The following is a 19,983-nucleotide window of genomic DNA, read 5'->3' on the forward strand; positions in this document are numbered from 1 at the left end:
GCTGACAGGTGCAGGCAGGGCCCCTCCACCTCAGGCAGCAGCATCGGAGAGCCTAAGGGGGAACATCACCACAGAAGCCCTCCAGCATGTGGTGTCTGGATGCAGCCAGGAGGGCCGGATGCTTGGATAGCCTTCAGAGTTGGGCACTTTGGCCACAGGCCAGGAAGAGCTGTAGTTTTTAAACCCTAAGGACACAGTGGCTCCTTCCTGGCTCTCTTAGATGCCAGGAGTAGACTTCAGAGCAGGGGTTCTTCTATATTTCAGAATAACCCGGAGGGCTTGCTAAACCATAGATTGCTAAAGCCCTATACGCTAGGTCTCTGATTTAGTTGGTCTGGGGTAGAACTCCAGAATTTACTTTTCTAACAAGGTCCCAGATACTACTGCTGGTTTGAGCACCACATTTTGAGAACCACTGATTCAGGGCAAGGGGTGTCAGGGTCAGGTTCAAAAATATCCAAGGGGAAGAGATAGGGAGGAAGTCCAGAGAGAGAAGGGTCTCTTACATGCCCTCTGTGTAGACAGTGAGTGGCTTGATAGGAAAAGGAGAGACTGTTATGAGCCATCACAGTCTCTATGTCTTTGCATGTATTTGTGAGTATTTGATAGTAATATTTTCTTTCTGCTATTCCCTTCTACAGGTTATGGGTATAGCTAAGAGATTATGCAAATATATACAGAAAAGAGAGGGAGCCATGCAGAAAAAGGTAGAAATAGCAATTTAACTTTCACAGTAGAGAATGGAAGTTAATTTTCACTTTTCTCCATACTATTTTTCAGATACCTGTGAAACACAGTGAGAGATGTGGTGAACTTAATGTAGTCAATGGAAGAAGATCAAATATACTTCTGGACTCAAAGGAAGGCCATTATCAAAGAAGCAGCTCACTGGCAGGTATGGATAGACGAACCACCTATGAGTAAGCAGTTTCAGGAAGGTTGTGTACCGGGCATTTATGTCCATGAACATCAACAGGAGGGAATAGTTCTTTACATTCTCTTGGGTTGGAGGAAGTTACATCATGTTTCACTGTCTTACCACTAGCAAAGCGGAGAAGGCTGAGAGACAAAACACCACAGAAATATAACTGGTTTTGAACTGAGAAATGTTGCAGTCTTGTTTAAAACCTAACTCCTATCCTCAAGAAAATTCAGACTTACCAGAGGAATTCACCTTTCCATATTCTGAATGAGTATGGAAAGCTGTAAGTTAGATGGAGGATAATTCTGGACAATTAAAAATGAGGGAAAGAGATAGCAAAGAAAGCCACCCTGGCTGGACTTCCTGGCTTCATTTTAAGGACAATTAGTGGAATGCTTCTTCACTCCTATAGATAGAGCTACATCATGAACACATTTGACCTTCCTGATCTTCCCTTAGGAGGACCTTGAACATGACAAAATGGGGATCTGAATTCAAGGCAGTTATTATTTACAACATAGTCAGCCAGGCAATCCAGAAAATGCTTGTTATTTTCAATAGATAATCATCAAAATTAAAACACAGAATTTACAATGCTATCACAGAACTCTGAGACCTTTAAAAGTGGGTGGCAGCCCTCATTTTGAGAAAATAGCATTCCTTGTATCATGAATGAATGAACTGGACCACTCAAAGCTTATCTGCTTCACTATTGCAATGTATTTAAAATAGATTTTAAGTGCAGCCATCCCCTCAAAGGTTTACACTCCATAAACCTTTTCAGGTAAAATCAAAGATGTCACTGATTATAATGTATGCCATCATTTTACATACAAGTAGGAAAGAAAAAAAAGTTAATTAGAAACTCTTGATTTTAGAGACGTGAAAATGTCTCTAAAAACAAACAAAAAAACCCTGTAAGTCTTAGCACGGATGGGAAATCCCAAGGTACAGGCACTAAGCACATGACACTGGGGGCACCTGGATGGCTCAGTCAGTTGTGTCCAACCCTTGATCTCAAATCAGATCTTGATCTCAGGGTCATGAGTTTAAGCCCCACACTGGGCCCCATGCTGGGTGTGGGGCCTACTTAAGATAGATAGATAGATAGATAGATAGATAGATAGATAGATAGATAGATATGGCACACACATATATATATGTGGCACTCTGACTTCCAGCTGGGGGAAATCACTTGGCTGTGCCTCAGTATACCTATCTGACATTAACAATGCCTGCTTGTCACTAAATTACTGAGAGAATTGGATATAATTCTTTATTATGTTACGGTATTTAACATGTGCCTAGCACTTATGTCTTCTTGTCCTGTTACTATAAATTTGGCAAGAGTGGAATCATCAAGTTAACAAGTCTTCAACGATGTTCTTTCATCTGAATGAGTTCACCTAGTCTCAGTTGCCAAACCTTCAGACGTTGTTTCAAATAAGTGGCACCGGCTTTGCCTCCTTAGTGCCTTAGCTCCATAGAAATAAAATGAAATCATCTTCTAAAATGAATTCAAAGCATCTTCTCAAACTGAAGAATCCCTCCAAGCCCTAAGGAGCCAATGACTCAAACACAATGGGTGATAGCTTGCATATTGCTTTGCATGACATTTGCACACGACCAGTTCTTTTTTGCTAGAAGAAGAAACCCGCCCACCATCTGCTTCTTTCCTAGTCCCTTATGATCCCCTAGGTGTTTAGTCGGCTGCCTTTGCCTAGGAAAAATAAAGCAACTGTCACGCATCAAGTAGTTCTTGCGTGTTCCTCTACAGCTAGTTACCTCGGCTGAGGTGAGAAGGGCAGATCTGTTCCAGGCTGTGCACCAGTCGCTGAGGAAAGAAAGGCAAGTCTGTCCCAAACTCTGCACTAGTCACCTGGCATCACTGTAGACCGAGGTGCATCATACTACACCGAGGGGAGTCAGTGACTCAAAAACCACGAAGCCACCAACAACAGGAGGCAGCCCCTCCTGAAAAAAACTGCCAACATACATGTGCCTGACGGGGAATCAAATGGTTCACAGTTTGCTAAGTGGCTCAGAAAATAGTTCCTTACCACCAGTAGCTTCTGAATCAAACCAGTGCAATGCTTCTCCTTCCCTGAGTGTGAATAATAATGGGGTAGTGAACCTATGACAAAGATTTGTTTTCACTCTCAAAACTGTCAAGATTTGGAGCGCCTGGGTGGCTCAGTCAGTTAAGTGTCCGACTTCGGCTCAGGTCATGATCTCACGGTCCGTGAGTTCGAGCCCCGCGTCGGGCTCTGTGCTGACAGCTCAGAGCCTGGAGCCTGTTTCGGATTCTGTGTCTCCCTCTCTCTCTGCCCCTCCCCTGTTCATGCTCTGTCTCTCCCTGTCTCAAAAATAAATAAAACATTAAAAAAAAAAAAAAACCTGTCAAGATTTAAACATACAACAGCCAATGTCTGGCAATAAAGAAGAAAAAATAGGAATTAATCAGGGCCCTATTGCTACAGAACTCTGTCAACTCTAATCATCTGTTTAAATTCAGCCCTTGGATTCATGACTACTTGCTCAGAAGTAATGATGGACCCACATTTACGTAAATCTGATCAAAGTTCACTTAGTTGTTGATTCTGGGGAATAACTGACTATTTTTGTAAATTCAAATACCTATATTATTGGCACATAAACTAGGCAATGATCTTACAGAAGAAGATAGTGAATATCTGTTGTTCATACAAGAGCTAAAAATAGCACCCTAATGAATATATGTCCTATAGGTTATCCTCCAGATGGTGAACACAAATAACAATTCTTACTGCTCTTAGATTTCTATATGACATTTGACCCATACATGAACAGCAAATCCAACCGATCAGCCATAAAACCCCCAATTCATACCTAGATACTGGAGCCTGAACACTGCACATGTAATTTAGCTTATTAGGTTTTTAAAGATGCTATTTTATCATAGGATAATATGTGTGTGTGTGTGTGTGTGTGCGCGCGCGCGTGCGTGTGTGTGCTTTATAGCTTTAATGAGGATAAAAGTACCTATCAGGCTTTTCAAACTATTGGGAACCTGTAAAATATCATACTTTTATGAACATTTAGAAACATGGGAACCTGTGTTATACTGAGATTTCAAAAACTGACTCTAAGAAGAATAAAAATTACTGAAAATCAACAAGTATAGCATCACTTTATCTTCCAAAAGTGTCATTCCTCATGGGGTAATATACATGGAATGCCAGAAACTTTAGGGATTATTTAGTCCACCACCACTGTTTTTACAGATGTGGAGTTCAAGATCTGATCTAGAAATTGGCACTTTAAACACAAGGGGTGGGGTGGGGGAAGGGTGGGGACAAGAGTCCAGAAGATGAGTCCTGGAGACTGGCAGATCCTGGACAGGGCACTGGAGCTTCCGGGAAGGAGGACAGAAGGCATGGCTGGGTAAGTGGCTCTGTTAAAGAGCTAGGAGCTTTGAAGAAAACTAGATTCAAAAATGAGGAGAAGGCCCCAGGGAGCAGCTGTATCTATGAAGAGGATAATCCAACATGAAGGTACTCCAGGCCCAGAAATTTGGGTTCTCTTCTCTGGGGATCATCTGGTGAGAGGTGCTTCCTGAGATGAGGAGCGGACCTGTTCCCAGGGAGCAAGACACTCTGTCACCTCCCTAGTCATGGAAGGGCTAGAAAAGCAAACTCATTGCAAAGGGCATGGAACTAGACATAAAGCCTAGGGTGGATATGAGTGCAACGGCTGAATTGCTGATTCAGTCTCACTCAGAAGAGAAGGGCATCACCTCCTTACCTGCTCATCTGTCTCCAAACTAATGCAAGACCTGGAACAGAAAAACAGGCCCAAAGGCCTGCTCCTCAGTGTGAGTCTTAAAAGGCCCCTGGAGATGGAAGATTCCTATGTGCAAGAAGCTCAAACCCTGGCAGGGAGAAGGGAAGGGGAGACAGCAGGGGTGCTGCTTGCAGCTGCCCCCCCCCCCCCGCCCCCAGAGATGCCACCCTGGTCTGTGTGCATGCCCTAGCTGGCTGACCTCCGTGACCAGTACTCCGTGGGCTCCCTGTCACCTGGCTCCCACCTGAGATCATCCATGGGGCAGCCCCGGCAAGAGGCGAGGGTAGAGGTGGGGGATGGAAGAGAAAGAAGTCAAAGTATTTCTTCCCTTTTCTCCTGTAGCTCCTGCCCAGGGGCCCTCACACATGACCCCACTCTCCTGGGCTCTGCTGGAGCAAGTCCTCTCTGGGTCTTGCAGCCCTCAGGTGTAAAAGTCTTTCTGAGCCCCAGTGCCCCACCCCCAGCCCGACCCCTGTGCGGGGTTCCTTTCACTGCTTCATTCAGTTGACCCACCTGAGTAGGTGTCTGTCTCCTGCTGGGACTCTGACAAGACATTGAGGAATGGAAGCCACGGGATAAACATGGTATCTTATAGACACTTCCATTTACCCAGCAAAACATCATGCTGAAATGGAGATAGCTTATAGAGTTTAATGGAAATCCACATACACATTAAAATAAAACAGACCTTCAAAAGCCATCAATTGTCAAACTCCAAATACTGCTGCCTTGGCAGTTCACTCTCCTTACTCTCTGGAATCTTCAGTGGGAAGACCAGGAAAGGATGATTCCCTCTAGGGAATGAAGACTCCCTCAGGCTGTCCTGCTTTGCAAATGGAAGTCAAAGCTAAATTTCTCCCCTGCTGCCTACTGGAGTTGGTCTTCGGCCAGGAGTCAGTCCTCGGCCATGACCTGAGGTTTGCAGGGAAGAGGAGGCAGTGGGGACAGACCTGGAGCAGGGCCAAGGGCAAGCAGGGATGCTCAAAGAGACACGTGACCCAGAGACAGGGGACTGAGGGACGAGGGCCTCCTAACACTGTAGGCTGCATAGGGAAACCACCCATCCTCTAAGGACATATTGCACAGAGTCTAGTACTTTGCTTTCAAAACAAAGAGTCGGTCTTTAGCAGAAAGCCAACCTATGTTGTTACCAAAGGGGACAGACACGTATGTAATACGTATTAGAACACTTTTCACAAAATCTAGAAGTTTAAAATTCCCTGCGTGTTAAGTGAGGACACATTAGTAATTTAAAATAAAACGCAAATGTATCTTATTCCTGATAATGCTGGATAGATTAGGGGTTAACCAAAATCTCTTGGCCAAAATTCCTTTCGGCTGAGCCCAGAAAAGAGACTAGAGCCTTTAAGGGCTTGTGCACAAAGGGAGAAACTCACGGGATTCTGGGAGGGGACGGAGCAAAGTCACTGGGCAGAAGTAGAAGCAGCTACAGAGTCCTCCCCAGTCCCTTCCAAACACTTCCTTCATTTAAAGCCCTCTCCTCCTTCCCCTCTCCTGTTTTATGCCTCTGCTAAGATTTTACTGCAGATCAGGTTCTGAAGTCAAAACACATTTGTATCCTACCAGTTTAGATTAGCCACAGGTATTAATCCCAGGTATACAGATCAATCACAGGTCTATACGTGACCTGCTACTCTGGGCAGGTACGAGACAGCATTTACCTCTTAATACCAGCCAGATGATTCATCTTAGATGCACTTTATTTACATGGAGAAAGATCATCTTTCTCAATATCTAATCTCAAACAGAGTTATTTTATTTCCTATCACTATTTTAAACCAGATAAAAATTATGGAAGGCATTAGAGACCAGGAAGAACCAGACAGAGAATGTGCTCACCTGCTATCGCCAGCATTCGCCACATACAGCTTCCCCAAGAGGCAAACCACAATGAGGGCTGTGCAGCCACCAGATATATTATATGAACTCCTCTCTCGTTCTATCTGTAGGTCCTGGAGAAGAAAACAAAGTTAGCGCTGGATTGTACAGGAACTCATATCAAAGACTTTCTTAACCTCATTCCCTTGACACAGCCCTCGGAGTCAGGATGTGCTTCAAAGACGAGACAAGAAAATCGTTAATACCTTTCTACCACCTGAAGAGCATTTAATCACTGAGGTCACTGGCATAAAACTGTCGTCTATTAGCCCATCTGCAGACCAGAGACAGGAAACAAGGGATGGCAAACGGATCTAATCAGAACAAAAATGAGAAAAAGAAAACCAACTGCATTCAATAATAAATACCCCAGCTTGTGGAAAATTTAGTCTTTGTATGGAATGCCTGACCTGCCATGTGAGAAATACAATAAATAGACAGGCTGGTAATGCTGACTACTTGGACCTGAGCAATGTTTTTAACCCCAAAGTCTCCAATAGTTTCTTTTTGCAGCCAGATAAGAGAAGTGACTTGAAGAATTGTGTCCTCTCTTCAAAAGCAGGCAGGAGCCAACCGGTTGCCCTGTCTTACTCATCAAAGCTAGAAGCTTACGAACTCTGATCTGACTTCATTGTCCGACAGCCACAGATTCACAACAAATGTGTGTGTGACACACATTCACAGCAACAGCTGATACTCAAGGAGCACCTCTTCCAGGTCAGGCAGGGTGCGAAGTACCGTACAGAGAGAGTCTCAGCTAATCCTCATAACCGTATTATTAACCTTCATGTGGGGGGGGGGTGGGCAGAAGGGGGGTAACTTGCCTACATTTACCTGGTTGGGGTTTGGATTTCAATCTGATTCTCCTCATCCAAAGCCTCTTATCACCTGCCACCTACTGAGGCCCCCACACCCAGAAAATCAACAACAGACCAAGACTTCTCTTGACAAATAGGCATCATCCAAGACACAGGTCTTCGTGAAATTCTGGGTCAGTGACAGAAGCATGGGTTCTGTGACCCCAGAAACATGTGAGTGGAGTTAGGAAAATAAACTGGATGCTGGCTAAAATAAGGCCAAACACTTCCATGGTAATCTATGGTTGAAGCTGAGTGAGGGAGGAGGACAAGAGGAGATGGGGCCTGGGCCGATTCTGAGGGTCCCCCTGGCAGACCGGGGACTGGGGCACTTTTGTGGTTCTTAGAAACCCACAGAGTCACAACTCTGCTGCTTCAACCAGCCTCCTCCTGGAAAAGGGGAGATAATTCAGTAATCTGGCATTTATCACAAACGCTCGGCTCCAGAGGCCAGAGGTGGTAACACAAGTTCAAACAAATCACCAGTGAAAAGCTGGAAACAGGGCAAGAGCCTGAGCCAAGGACACAGATGAAGATCAGCATACTGGTAAAAAGGAAGTAGATAAAAAGTACAAAATCAGAATCTGGGAGAAACTAACTTACTTGGGAATCAACTGGGGAAGGGGGAAGGGAGAACAAAGGCTGGGGAACCACGGGGAGGGGTTAAGAATGTGTGTGTGGGGGGGTGGGGGGATGTGGTAGTTTCGAAGAGAAGAAAAGCTGCAGAGAGTCCAGCATGAGGACCGCCTTCAAAGACTGGATCTTACAAATTTACTCAAATTCTGTATAAATTAGTTTCTTAAATGAGTACTGTGAGGATGAAATCAGATGCTATGTGTGAGGGGCTTAGCTGGCCATCTCGATCCTTCCCAGACCCAGAAGCTCCATGACCGGCAGCAGAGACCTCTCTTGCTCACTGCTAGACCCTCAACACCTATGCCAGGCCAGGTAAAAAGATAGTTTAATAAGTATCTGTTGAGTGGGCAAATGAAGAAATACCTTTAAAAATGCCTGGGTGTCCAAATTATCTCTTTACCACCTTACCCCTTCCGTAACATGAGAAATGTGTTCCCTGTAATTGACAAAGGAAAAGCTTAGGACGCAAATAAATGCTAAGATGATAATTAAGCAGGAACCCATGCTTCAGTTCAGATGCAGTCAATTGGCAAGAATGAATGAATGGTTATCAGAACCTACACAAGAATGGCAGGAGCCCCGAGGGTGAGGAGAAGGAGCATGAGTATCAGCCAAAGATCAGCCAAAGAGACTGTCACAAGGAAGTGAAAGGGAAAGAAAACATCCAGTTGTCAGAAGTTTTGTCTGTTTAACCTCCAAACAATGCATAAAAACCGAACCAACAACCCTATTCACAAAGCAGTTTGCAGATGGATGTAGTCCCTTTCTTTCCCATTTAAATAAAATAAAGCTGATGTTATGATAGACACATATTTCATCAAATTAGTATATAAACTGGTGTGTCAAGTCCACACTCAATACGACTATGCTACTGTTTTTAATATACTGGAAGGAATGCTGGGGCTAACAGAAAGTATGTTTTCATATCCAGAATCAACATTTGTTTGAATACCTAATGTCTGAATGAAAGACAATTTTTATTTAAGAAAATCCCTTGAGCACCCAACTGCTTGCATGCTATACATGGAGTGGGGTGTGAATAATGCTTGAAAGACTTAAATCACTCGTGCAATCCAAAAGAAAATGCTATGATACACAGAGCCCAAGTGAAAGCAGCATCCATGGCAAAAATTTCCACTGGGACTCAAACAAGTTCATCCTGCATCACAGGTGTGTTCTGTATCACAGTTAACATTGCCAGAAACTCTGATCCGGAAATTATTTCTTAAAAAAATCAAGACGAGTGTATGTACGACACCGCGATTTTCTGCTACAGCAGAGTGCCTATTTGCCTTTCATCTGGAGGAAGATGTTACAGCTAGCTTGCGCAATTAATCCCTTGCCATTACGTTAATAGTGCGATTCAGCATTTTGTTCTAATTGACTTCATCCTTTCTTTCATCTTTTCCTATATTTCAACTACGTGCCCTCTGTAGCTCCCCCAGCATAAGGAATGCTAAGTTTGGCAACACTGTCACATAAACAGTGGACTAAAGTCTAGCCATGTTTTGTTCAGGAAACTCTAATAGGTTTACCCTTCTATCACCCCCCACCGCTTCTGTGGTAATACACACGTGCATGTGTGTGCGTGCAGATGCCCTTGCGTGCACACACACACACGTGAATTATGTGTGTGCTCCCTGCGATCACAGTGACTAGGATTTGAAAGATGTGTTTCCACAGACTTCATCCCCCTGAAGGATTCGCTGACATTAAAATACACTCTTCTATTTCTTCTAAAACTGGGTGTAACTAGAACATATTCTAAAAATAATTGCTTCCCCTCCCCTCCCTAGAAGCCAAAATAGCACATTTATTTTTTTCCTACACCACCTACTCCTCTTTAAAAGATGTTTCACAAAATCTTAGTACTGAAAGGAACATTAAAGGACCATCTGCATGGTTCTTTTACTACCAGATCAAACATGATAAATGAAGTCAATAAGGATATTTACTGCTGAATTAACTACCCTTCAAACCTTCAACTTTTCCAATTAGCTTAAGCTTCCCACACTCTACATTAAAAATACATAAAAATGTAGAGTTATTATTTTGTAAACCCTCATGTTTGGGTATTTAAAAAAAAATATCAATGAAATCATGGGAATTACTGCCCATTGCTTTGTGCTAAACAAGAACCTGTCTGGAGTATTTCCCCATTTTAGCTGTCAACAAGACCCAAGACATAACTCTAGAATAACTTGCCAGCAAAACACATGCATATACTATCATTCCTTTGCAAGTGTAATCTAAAAAACCAATTTACGCACTCATAATATTCAATTAACAAGATAACTGTTTTACCTGCTCAGTCAAGGGTCCTGCAGACTGCTCAAGATGGCTCAAACAGTCCCTTCTGTTTAGTAGGACTGATTTATCCTGTGTTGTGTGTCTGTCTAAATACTACGTTTAAGCCAGATTTATCTCTAAATCATAAGAACGGATCCAATTTTTAAAGACTTGGGATTTAATTTTCTTTTTGTTTCAAGGAAGGATACTGGCAATGAAGGGAAGTAGGAGAGATGTGTGAAATGAGACTAATTCAGCAGGAAAGAACCGCAAGAAAGAAAATATATTGCTCGGGATGGTTATAATTTGGTTTGAAAGTCCCAGGGATGATGCAGCTTCAGGATCATTCTTTGTTTCCTACCAATTTCAGGTTGCAAAAGGACAGCAACATGAGACAACAGAAGGGAGCGAGTGTTGGGTAGTTTCAACAGGACTTGGCAGCTCCCCATAGATGGGTTAAAACACGGCTCTGAGCACATTGCTAATAGTGTCAGTCACAAATAATAAGATTCTGCATGGTTTTAGTATCTGGGTCTGATTTTGATTTATTCTGGGAACAAGCCAATCTGTCAGCCAGGCAATGAGGAAGGAAAAAACCAATACTGCCTCATATTGCCACCTGCTGGCTGTTTGTGGAATCACATGCTCAATCCTTCTAGGAGGAACTTCCTGTTCTACCAAAACAAAGACAAAACAAAACTCTAGCTTATTAAACACAGAAAGACATAGGTTTAAGAAAGCAGGTCCATAACTTACGATGAATATGCTAATATTTGAAAACACTAGGATTTATAAACTATAAATAAGCTTTGCATTTATCCTCTTTTTCACAATAGTGAAATGAGGTTTTTACCAATAAATCCAAGCTGAGTGCTATTTCCAATCATTAATTCAGCGACAGGAGGATGTATGGTAGTTCTACAACAAAAATATTGCCATTTTCTTCCTTCCTAACAACCAAACTTCTATACTGGCACTGAAAAGGAAAGAGGACAGAATTTTTGAAATTCCTCCTGCCTTTGTCCGGAGCTCAAATTCTATAGCTGGCAGGCTAAAAGGCTCATCTCTGCTGACTTAGGAGAGCAGTGGTCTCCCACAACTCCACCAACAATGGAAGTGATTCCCCTCATGAGTCTGAAAGGCTGGCCATGCAGTCCTGTTTGGGGAGGCTGCGGAAGCAAGAAGACTGACCCCAGGATCTAAAAGACCTTCTCTTATCCTCATCCATCATCCTGGGCCCAGCAACAGCCTAAACACAATCGGTGGCAAATCTCAGCTGTTCAAGGAGGCATCGTTACAAAGCTCTGTGGGGAAGCAGAATTGAAGTCAGTCAGAAAGTTCCTGAGATTCTGGTCCTTTAGAAGGGAACCATGGTTCATTTTTCCATAGTGGACACAGGAAGAATGGACTACACAGCCTTCTCAGTGTGAAGAAAAATCCAAGATGAGATACAATAAGGGGGCCAAAGGGTAAATGTGCCTCAGCAGGCAAGCACAGTAAGTTTTAGAGGCCAGGGGTCAGAGGTCACCTTCACCACAAGCCGCATGCTGCGTCAGGCAACCAGAGGATCAAAGAGGAAAGGAAAAGCAGTGCCCTCAAAGAAGCTTACAGTATTTGATGAAACTGTTATCGAGACGATAGCTTGTTCAGAACGTATCTTTCACTTCTGGTAGTCTGTATTTTGGAACGAGGACCTACGTTTTCCTCTAAAGAAGTACTATTTATTCTGGCTTGGGGTTTCTAAATCTTTTACCTGACCCTCTCTTTCAGATCGGTATCAACATGTCACCAACCCACTTAATGTTACTTAGGGCATCAAAATAAATGAGATGTTATACATCTCTATATGCATATAATGTGGGGCTACAAATGCCCCCAGACATATAGTCTAACCTTTTATTTCTAGACTCCCATGGTGTCTAGAAGAATGCTAGCTATAAAATAGAAGCTCAATAAATACTACTAATTGAGAAGGACAATGCAGAGAGACAGAGAGACAGAGAAAGACCGAAGATCTTTGATTCTATGTTGCTGAGCTGCTGTAAATAAAGCAAAACCCCAAGTGAAAGGCAAGCTGTGCCTGTAAAGATATTGCAAGTTACTTCTGAATCTCAGGAAGGGTAGCTGCAAAGGTGTCATCAGCAAGGCAAATGTGAGGCTGAGATGCTGGGCTTGGGGAATTTTTAGGGATGAAAAGTGTGAGGGAAAGTAAGAGAGGCACAAAGCTGAAATAATTGAATCTTATTTAATACCGACTCTTTCTGTTACGGAGGATCAGAACAGCACAGAACCTGAAATACCTTAAGGATACTGAGAACTAGGAAAGCTAGAAAGTAGCTGGCTACCATGAGGGAAAAATTTAGGAATGGCCGGGAAATTCCCAGCGTGCCCCACTCTGCAAGGTCAGAGGAGAATCCACCAAGGCCAGGCCAACGAGATAAGGAAATCAGCTCATGTTGGGCACTTCAAAAAAACCAGTTTGCCCTCAAACACGGACTCTCAAAAATATCCTGTTGAGGGGTACCTGGTGGCTCAGTCAGTCAAACATCTGACTCTTGATTTCAGCTCAGGTCATGATCTCACCGTGCATGAGATGGAGTCCCGGGTCGGGCTCTGTACTCAGAGCACAGAGCCTGCCTGGGATTCTTTGTCTCCCTCTCTCGAAAATTAAATACAAACAAAATAATAAGACATTAAAAATGTAATATTTAAAAGGGACAAGGGAACAAGTATTTTATACGAGTTGGCAATGGCCTTCCAGGCCATTAAATTGAAGGTACACTGTATAATTTCTGTGTTGTGGGTTCTGAAGCTCACCGCAAGGAACTTAATGTTTAAGTCAGGCACGTTTCTATGATACTAGAGTCCATTTTTCCTCAAGTCCCTGATGAAGCAAAGAAAAAACAAGAGCATCTCTCTGTAATTAGGGTAAACATAAGACATTATCCAAGCAGGGTCGCTTTTGAGACTAAAAGGGGACAGTATATTAATAATTATTCTGGGCCAACCGACATTAACTAGCTCAGCCGCTAGCTGAACAGAAGGTAGGGCCAACCCTACCAAGCACCCTGCGAACCAAGGAACGATGAGTCTTCTCATTTAACAGGTGAAGCAGGTGGGGCAAAGTCCAGGTAGGCCTCTGGCATACTGGCGACTAGAGAGACAATCTGACAAAAACTGAAGTGTGAAGAGGAAGCTGCATGCTGGGAGGAACCGAAAAACAGATATGACTTAAAGCCAAAAATTCATAACGTGGCACACCGGGGCCTCCACAGGTAGGTTCCTGACCACCTCTCCAATTCACCTTACATCCATCATTCCTACCCCTGACATCAGCTCGTTGCCTTAGGCCCATGTGGGTTCTCTGATGTAGTTTCCCTGGAACCGGCCTCCTGCGTTCTGTCTGCATTATTCCTCCTCGCCCCCATCCCCAGCATTACTGCCCAAGGGACCCCTTCACTTCATCTCTTTATAGGGCCCCTAGTTCACCCTGCATTTCTCCACTCAAGGCCCTTCCCACTTCTATTTTGCTCATCTAACACTTGTCTTTGCCTAGTTTGTTCAGTGCTCTTTTCCCAGTTAGGCCTGGCATAGAGTTAGTTCTGATCACTCATTTATTGACTGAATGACATGGGAAAGTGAAATGATCTTTTTGCCGACAACGAAGGTTCCAGGGTAAAAATTGCAGGTAATTTAACTGGCTAGTTAAAAGCAGAAAGAATTTAAAAGACATGAATGAGGCCCTTGACTAAGTATTTTTCTGAATGACCCTCTCATTTCCAGGAGAGTGGTTGCTAGTACCCTTGAGGCATTAATGGGCAGAAGCAGCTGGAGACCACTGAGGAGGCCTGCCTCAAAGTGACATTGGCCTCTAGTGGACAGAAGTGGGAATACAGCAGTTGCAAGTAAAAGATGCCCCATGGCATAAGCAATTACAGAAAGAAATGAAAAACCCTAAGTTTCTTTTTGTTTTTCACTTCTGTCACGTAAGCGGATTTTTTTTTCCTCCCATTAAGAGAGTAACCTACTGTCACATTTTTTACCTCAATTAAATATTTAGTGTTCTGAACATTGAGGTCTCTAGACAGCTTCTGTGACAGCTGGTGAGGGAGAGATTTTATACAGAGCCGCGTAGGAGTCAATTTTACTACCTTGATTCCTTTTTCCCTGAATAGTCTTTTCCAGCTTCCCGGTGATTTTCTTGGGATCGAAGGCTACCAGATACTCCTGACAAAGAGATGCATTTTAAGCCACCTGCTAATCAAAGGGTAAACATCAGCACGACAAGGAGAGATGCACGCTGACCAAAGAAGGGATGGGCTAAAGTGAGGACAGGGTGCAAACATGAGGTGCGAAGACAGGAAGCATTTTGCCTTGTAAACAAATCAGATGGGTGGTGCTGTGCAACATTATTTACATTTCTCCCCTCCCTCGCACACAGACTGATCCTGGACTGTGCTGCGTCACACGCTCTGTTCTGCGGAGCTGCTCCTAACCTGTTCCTGCTTCACTGAACAGCTGGTCATCACTTGACTCTCCGGAGTTTTAGGATAATACGGCACGCTCGCTCTACTCCCATCTTTAGAACATCTCTCAATATTCCTTGCTCTTTACTTGCACGCAGGCTGTTGCTCAGGAAAGAAAAATCTCTGGAACCACAATAACGGCCTCAGCAGAAAGTGAGCTCAGAAAGGGAAGGGGGTGGCACCGAGGGGTGGCCCCTCACCAGGCGGAGGGACAACAAGGGACACTGTGAGAGCAGCTGCGTGCTTTCCCTTTGTGCGCTTTCCCTTTGTGTGTTCCCAGGACTGAGGCTGGGAGGGAAGGGGGCTGAACTCTTTGATCAGACACGTCCCAATTTAAATGTACAAACAATCCATGTTCCCCAGTAAAACACGCAATTCTCAGATAGTGACCCCATGACTCTCCTCCAGCAATTCCTTTTTTTTTTTTTTTTTTTTTTTTAAGCATTAAGAACCACATGGCCAATCATGGTAAAAGAGCTGTCCTCTGATCAGATTGGTACAAGAAAGGTACTTTGGAGCCCTTTACTAAAAGCTGTTTCCCCAAACACCTGTGATTCCTACACATGTATAAAACAGCAACCAGGCTCACATTTCAGTTAAGTGGAATTGTACCACCAGCTGGCATCAGGGAGTCTGCAGAAAGAGAAGCAATCGTAGGTACAATTTAAAAGCCTGTTAGCTCATACGCTATCCCTCCTTTCATCGTTCTCATTTTTGCCAGCACTCAATGCGAGGATCTCTGTCCTTGTGCCAAACCTCTGTTGGGAATGGAGTATCGAACGGAGAAGACCCAAGCGGCGTCCCACAACAAGAGGACAGGTCAGAGACCCGTCGTAGGGAAGCTTCCAAGAAACAAGGCTTTGGTTGAAGGCTTGGGATTCTCTCTCTCCCTCCACCCCGGGCCCCTCCGCGATACCTACCATTTCCTTGAACGCACTTTCAAGAGCCCCGACGACCAGGCACTCGTGCGGAATCTTCTTCTCCGTAAAGAAGCGCGTGGGCGGGGTGCTGGGGGAGCCCGGGGCCCCCACGCCTCCGCGGAGCGAGGCTGCGCGGGTCAGAGTCCGGCTGTTGGCGGGCGTGTTCTCGGGCTCCTCGCCCAGGCAGGTGGGCGGCAGGACCGCCGAGTTCTTCAGGATCTCCACGATGTCCTGCAGCTGCTCCGTGACGTGGTGCTGCAGCAGGCGGGAGGCCACCACGGCAGCCCCAGACCCCGCGTGACCGTCAAACAGCGACCAGTAGTGACAGGAAACGCCCTCTGATTCCTGGGGGGAGGGAGGCGACAGGGAGTGAGAAGGGCAGTGGCCACCGCCCCAGGCTCACACTGGTGCGGCAAGGCCTGGCGCTCAGCGCGTCACCTCGGTCCTCTGTCTCGGGTTGGCCGACGGTGGGGGGTCGAAACATGGCAACGGTACTCAGGGAAGTGGTCCCGGACTTGTCACTGCCGCCACCCGCCGCCCAAGGGGTGAAGGGGTTCCTGCCTCTCGGCCTGGGGGAGAGGCCGGGCTTCCAGGCAAGCTCGGTTACCACTCTGGGGCAAGATCCACTTTAATCTGATGCGCAGGGGTTTGAGACAGAACTCCACGCCACGAGGGAAGTCTTGAGGAGTCCAGCTTTAACCCGTAAGCCTCACCTCTCTTCGCAACCCCAGAGCAACCTTGGCCTCGAGGCTCCGGAGAAAGTGAAGTTCTTTTTGCAGGTTCTTCAAGGGGAAATAAGTAGACCCGTTTTTCCCCTTTAGAGCCTTTTCACTCTCAGATAATTTTGCCCCATCTTCTTTGGTCTACATCCTATATTTTTAGAACATGTTTTCTTCCTTAGACACGGAGTCTAAGATGCAGCCAATTCAAATCTCCTTATTTCCTGCCTCCCTCAGTTTCCCAGCTGGTACACAGCATCTTTGTTTCCTCTCCCCACCCCAAAGCTACGCGTTCCTCATGGTCGCTCATCTACCATGGATTTAGTCTGAGTTATTTCTAGACCATTTCAGATGAGCGTTTTTAAGAACCGTGTTTGAATTACATGTACCTAAGATCTTAACTGTAAGATCAGTCGGTAAAGCAGCAGACTCTTGGTTTCGGCTCAGGTCGTGATCTCATAGCTCCTGAGTTCGAGCCCCATATTGGGCTCTGCACTGACAGCAAGGAGTTGGCTTGGGATTCTCTCTCTGCCCCTCCCCCACTCACGCTCTCAAACTTAAAAAAATCTTAAAGAAAAATAAGAGCTTAATTTATTCAATAGGTAAGATGCATAGGTAATAAAACAGGTAGGGTTTTATTGTGACTACTTGTGACTACTAAGCTTATCTGTACCACAGCAATATTGAATCATTTTTCAAGCTAAAGCGATTCAATAAAGTTCTTTTGGTCTATCCTGGAACAGTGCCGGAAGATACTGTATAGTTATGGTGACATATGCCATTACTCCATGTGTGCCCTTTAAATTTTGCTTTCATTCAATTCTGTGCCATGTGCTGAGATAAAATAGTTGTTTTTTTAGTCAACAAATACTGAGTGTCCCTATGTGACAGGCACAGAGTGGATATTGAGGAAAAACTTGGCTGCAAGAGGGGACATGAGGGCTAGGCTAAGAACTGTTTGGAAGTTCACAAGGTAATGAGAGGAAAGACCACCAGGTAGTAGAAAGAACAGGTGCCAAGCCCTTGTGGGAGGAAGGTGCATGAAGAGCGAGAGGAGACTGAACCATGGCCATGTGGCTGAATAGAGGAATGAAGCAGGAAAGGGGGGGGGGGGGAAGACATGAGGCCAGACAGGGACATGGCAGCTAGACCACTCAGTCCTTCCAGGACACATGAAGGACCTTGACTTTAGCCTAAGAGTAACAAAAAGTCATCGACCAAGCTTGGGATGATGCACTTGATTTATGTTTCTAAAAGATCACTCAAGCTGTGCTGTGAGGATTAGGAGAGTGAGAGTGAGGATGTCAGGAGAAGGTGAACACCACCCTAAAAAAGGCATTCAAATTCAAGCAGTAGCAACTAATGAATGACTCAAAGCACCATACAACAGAGGAAGGAGACTCCCACTCAGAGGGCAGTAGAAAGAACAAGGACGTCAGGATTCCAAGATCTGAGTTCTCATGGCATCTTCAATGCCAATCAGTGGGAGTGGGAGACAGAGCAAGGTCACTGGCTGTGTCACTCCATCCCTGTCACTTACCATCCTTGGGCCATGGTTGCCTAATAAGGGCAGGTGATAGCTACCTTACAGGGAGTGGGGATTTAGCAAGGTTAAAGGGTAATTTATGCCACGTGAGCAGCTAAGTAATACATCTCACTCATGTGTCACTTCTATCACTACCAGAACAGTATGGTCTTGGGGAAGTCATTTTCTGACCTTCTGTTCTTCACCAACTTGAGAAGCTCCCCTAGAAGAGTCCAGTGCCCCTGCTAACTCCAAAAGTCCAATATTCAAGAAGTACAGATCCATGGGAACTGGGGGAGCAGGGGAAGAAGTCAGGCCCTGAAGACAGGCCAAGAAGAATGTGGACGGAGTGAGAGCAGATATGGCAGCCAGTCAAGGAAAATACCAGGAGGCTGAGGTCACGTGGCTGCCTCTGGTATATGCTCACCTGGTGTCTACTCTCCCTTCTTCCTCGCTATGGATTCTATCTGGGGCAGCCATGTATCTGCCATAGCTCCTCACCAGCCCGGACTCCCTTGCAGCTCGGTGTGCCTGTATGACCCTGTGCTGTCTGTCCAGTGAACTACGAGTGGAAGCCTCCTGGGTGGAGCTTCTGGGAAAGCTATTATTTTCCCGATGAAAAGGACGACTCAAGTGGCCTGACCTTTTGCCTCATCCACCTTTCTTCCTGCCTGGGTCACAGAAGCAACACCGGGAGGCAGAATAACCCTCTTGCAACAACAGCTGAAGGCTGTAGCTCAGTGTGGGGGGACAGGAAGTCTAAAGGAGCCTGAGCCCTTGGGGTCTCGCTTGGGATGGTGCACAGGCCCTGAACAGGCTGCCTTCTGGGCTCTGTGTCATGTGGGCTTCGTGACATTTTGATAAGCCGCGGTTGCTCGTTTCTGTAACAGGAGCTGGGAACACAGAGGTGAAAGGATGTATGTGTTATCTAGTATCCTGGGAGTTGGGGCATGGGTGGCAGGAAGGAGGAGTGTGAGATAAGGAAGGCGGGTGCACGTGCACGCGCGCACACACACACACGCACACAGAATTACAAGTAGGCAAAATGGCTATCTACCAAGAATAAAACTGAACCCCTTGGAAAATGTTCTTAATTTAGGGCATCTGTGGCTAGAATGGAGTCAGTCTATGAATCTATATTTTCACAAGCCTCTGCAATGTAGCATTTCCTCTTATTATGAGTGCGAGGCAACAAAGCACTGCGGGATGAGCAGTTCCTGTGACTGGTCATCAATAGAAATAATGCACGGTCATTCCACACACACATCCAATTCCTGGATTATTGTTTATGCTCATCATTACTTCTCAATGATAGCAGTTATTAAACTCCCCACTAGCTCTCATCATCTGCTGCATTAGTAAAGTACATATTGCCATATTATATCCTCACACCTAGGGGAAAGTGGCAAAAGAAAAGGATTTCTTGCTTATCGCATCTAATTCTCCAAAGGTCCTGAGGCTGCCTGGGAAAAACACGCACACAAAGTCCTCCTGCACCCAATTCAAATGGAAACTCAGCAAACATCTTTAAGGAAGCTGTGGCAGGAGCCAGTGAGGGATGAAATAGGAATGACTGTGTCCGTGTCCAGGTACAGATTCTGTTACACCCAACGTATCATGTTTCTAGAGTCATAATTTGAATCAAAGAAGATCAAACCCCGTGAAATAATGATGCTACTTTTTTTTCATATTTATTTTTGAGAGAGACAGACAGTGAGCTGGGGAGGGGCAGAGAGAGATGGAGACACAGAACCTGAAGCAGGCTCCAGGCTCTGAACTGTCAGCACGGAGCCCGACGTGGGGCTCGAACCTATGAACTGTGAAATCATGACCTGAGCCAAAGTCCGACGCTTAGCCAACTGAGCCGC

General features: G+C 45.1%; 1 protein-coding gene across 1 annotated transcript in view; it reads right to left on the reverse strand.

Moving 5' to 3' along the window:
- Window positions 1–19,983, reverse strand: part of PPM1H (protein phosphatase, Mg2+/Mn2+ dependent 1H) — a 260,854-nt gene that overhangs the window by 116,973 nt on the left and 123,898 nt on the right. The window contains exons 3-4 of the mRNA XM_042947048.1: window positions 15,872–16,216; window positions 6,605–6,717 (exon numbers count right to left, since the gene is read on the reverse strand). Of these exons, the coding sequence (XP_042802982.1) occupies window positions 6,605–6,717; window positions 15,872–16,216 (458 nt within the window). The remainder of the gene's footprint in view (window positions 1–6,604; window positions 6,718–15,871; window positions 16,217–19,983) is intronic.

This window comes from Panthera leo, chromosome B4, assembly GCF_018350215.1.
Source record: "Panthera leo isolate Ple1 chromosome B4, P.leo_Ple1_pat1.1, whole genome shotgun sequence".
NCBI lineage: Eukaryota > Metazoa > Chordata > Mammalia > Carnivora > Felidae > Panthera > Panthera leo.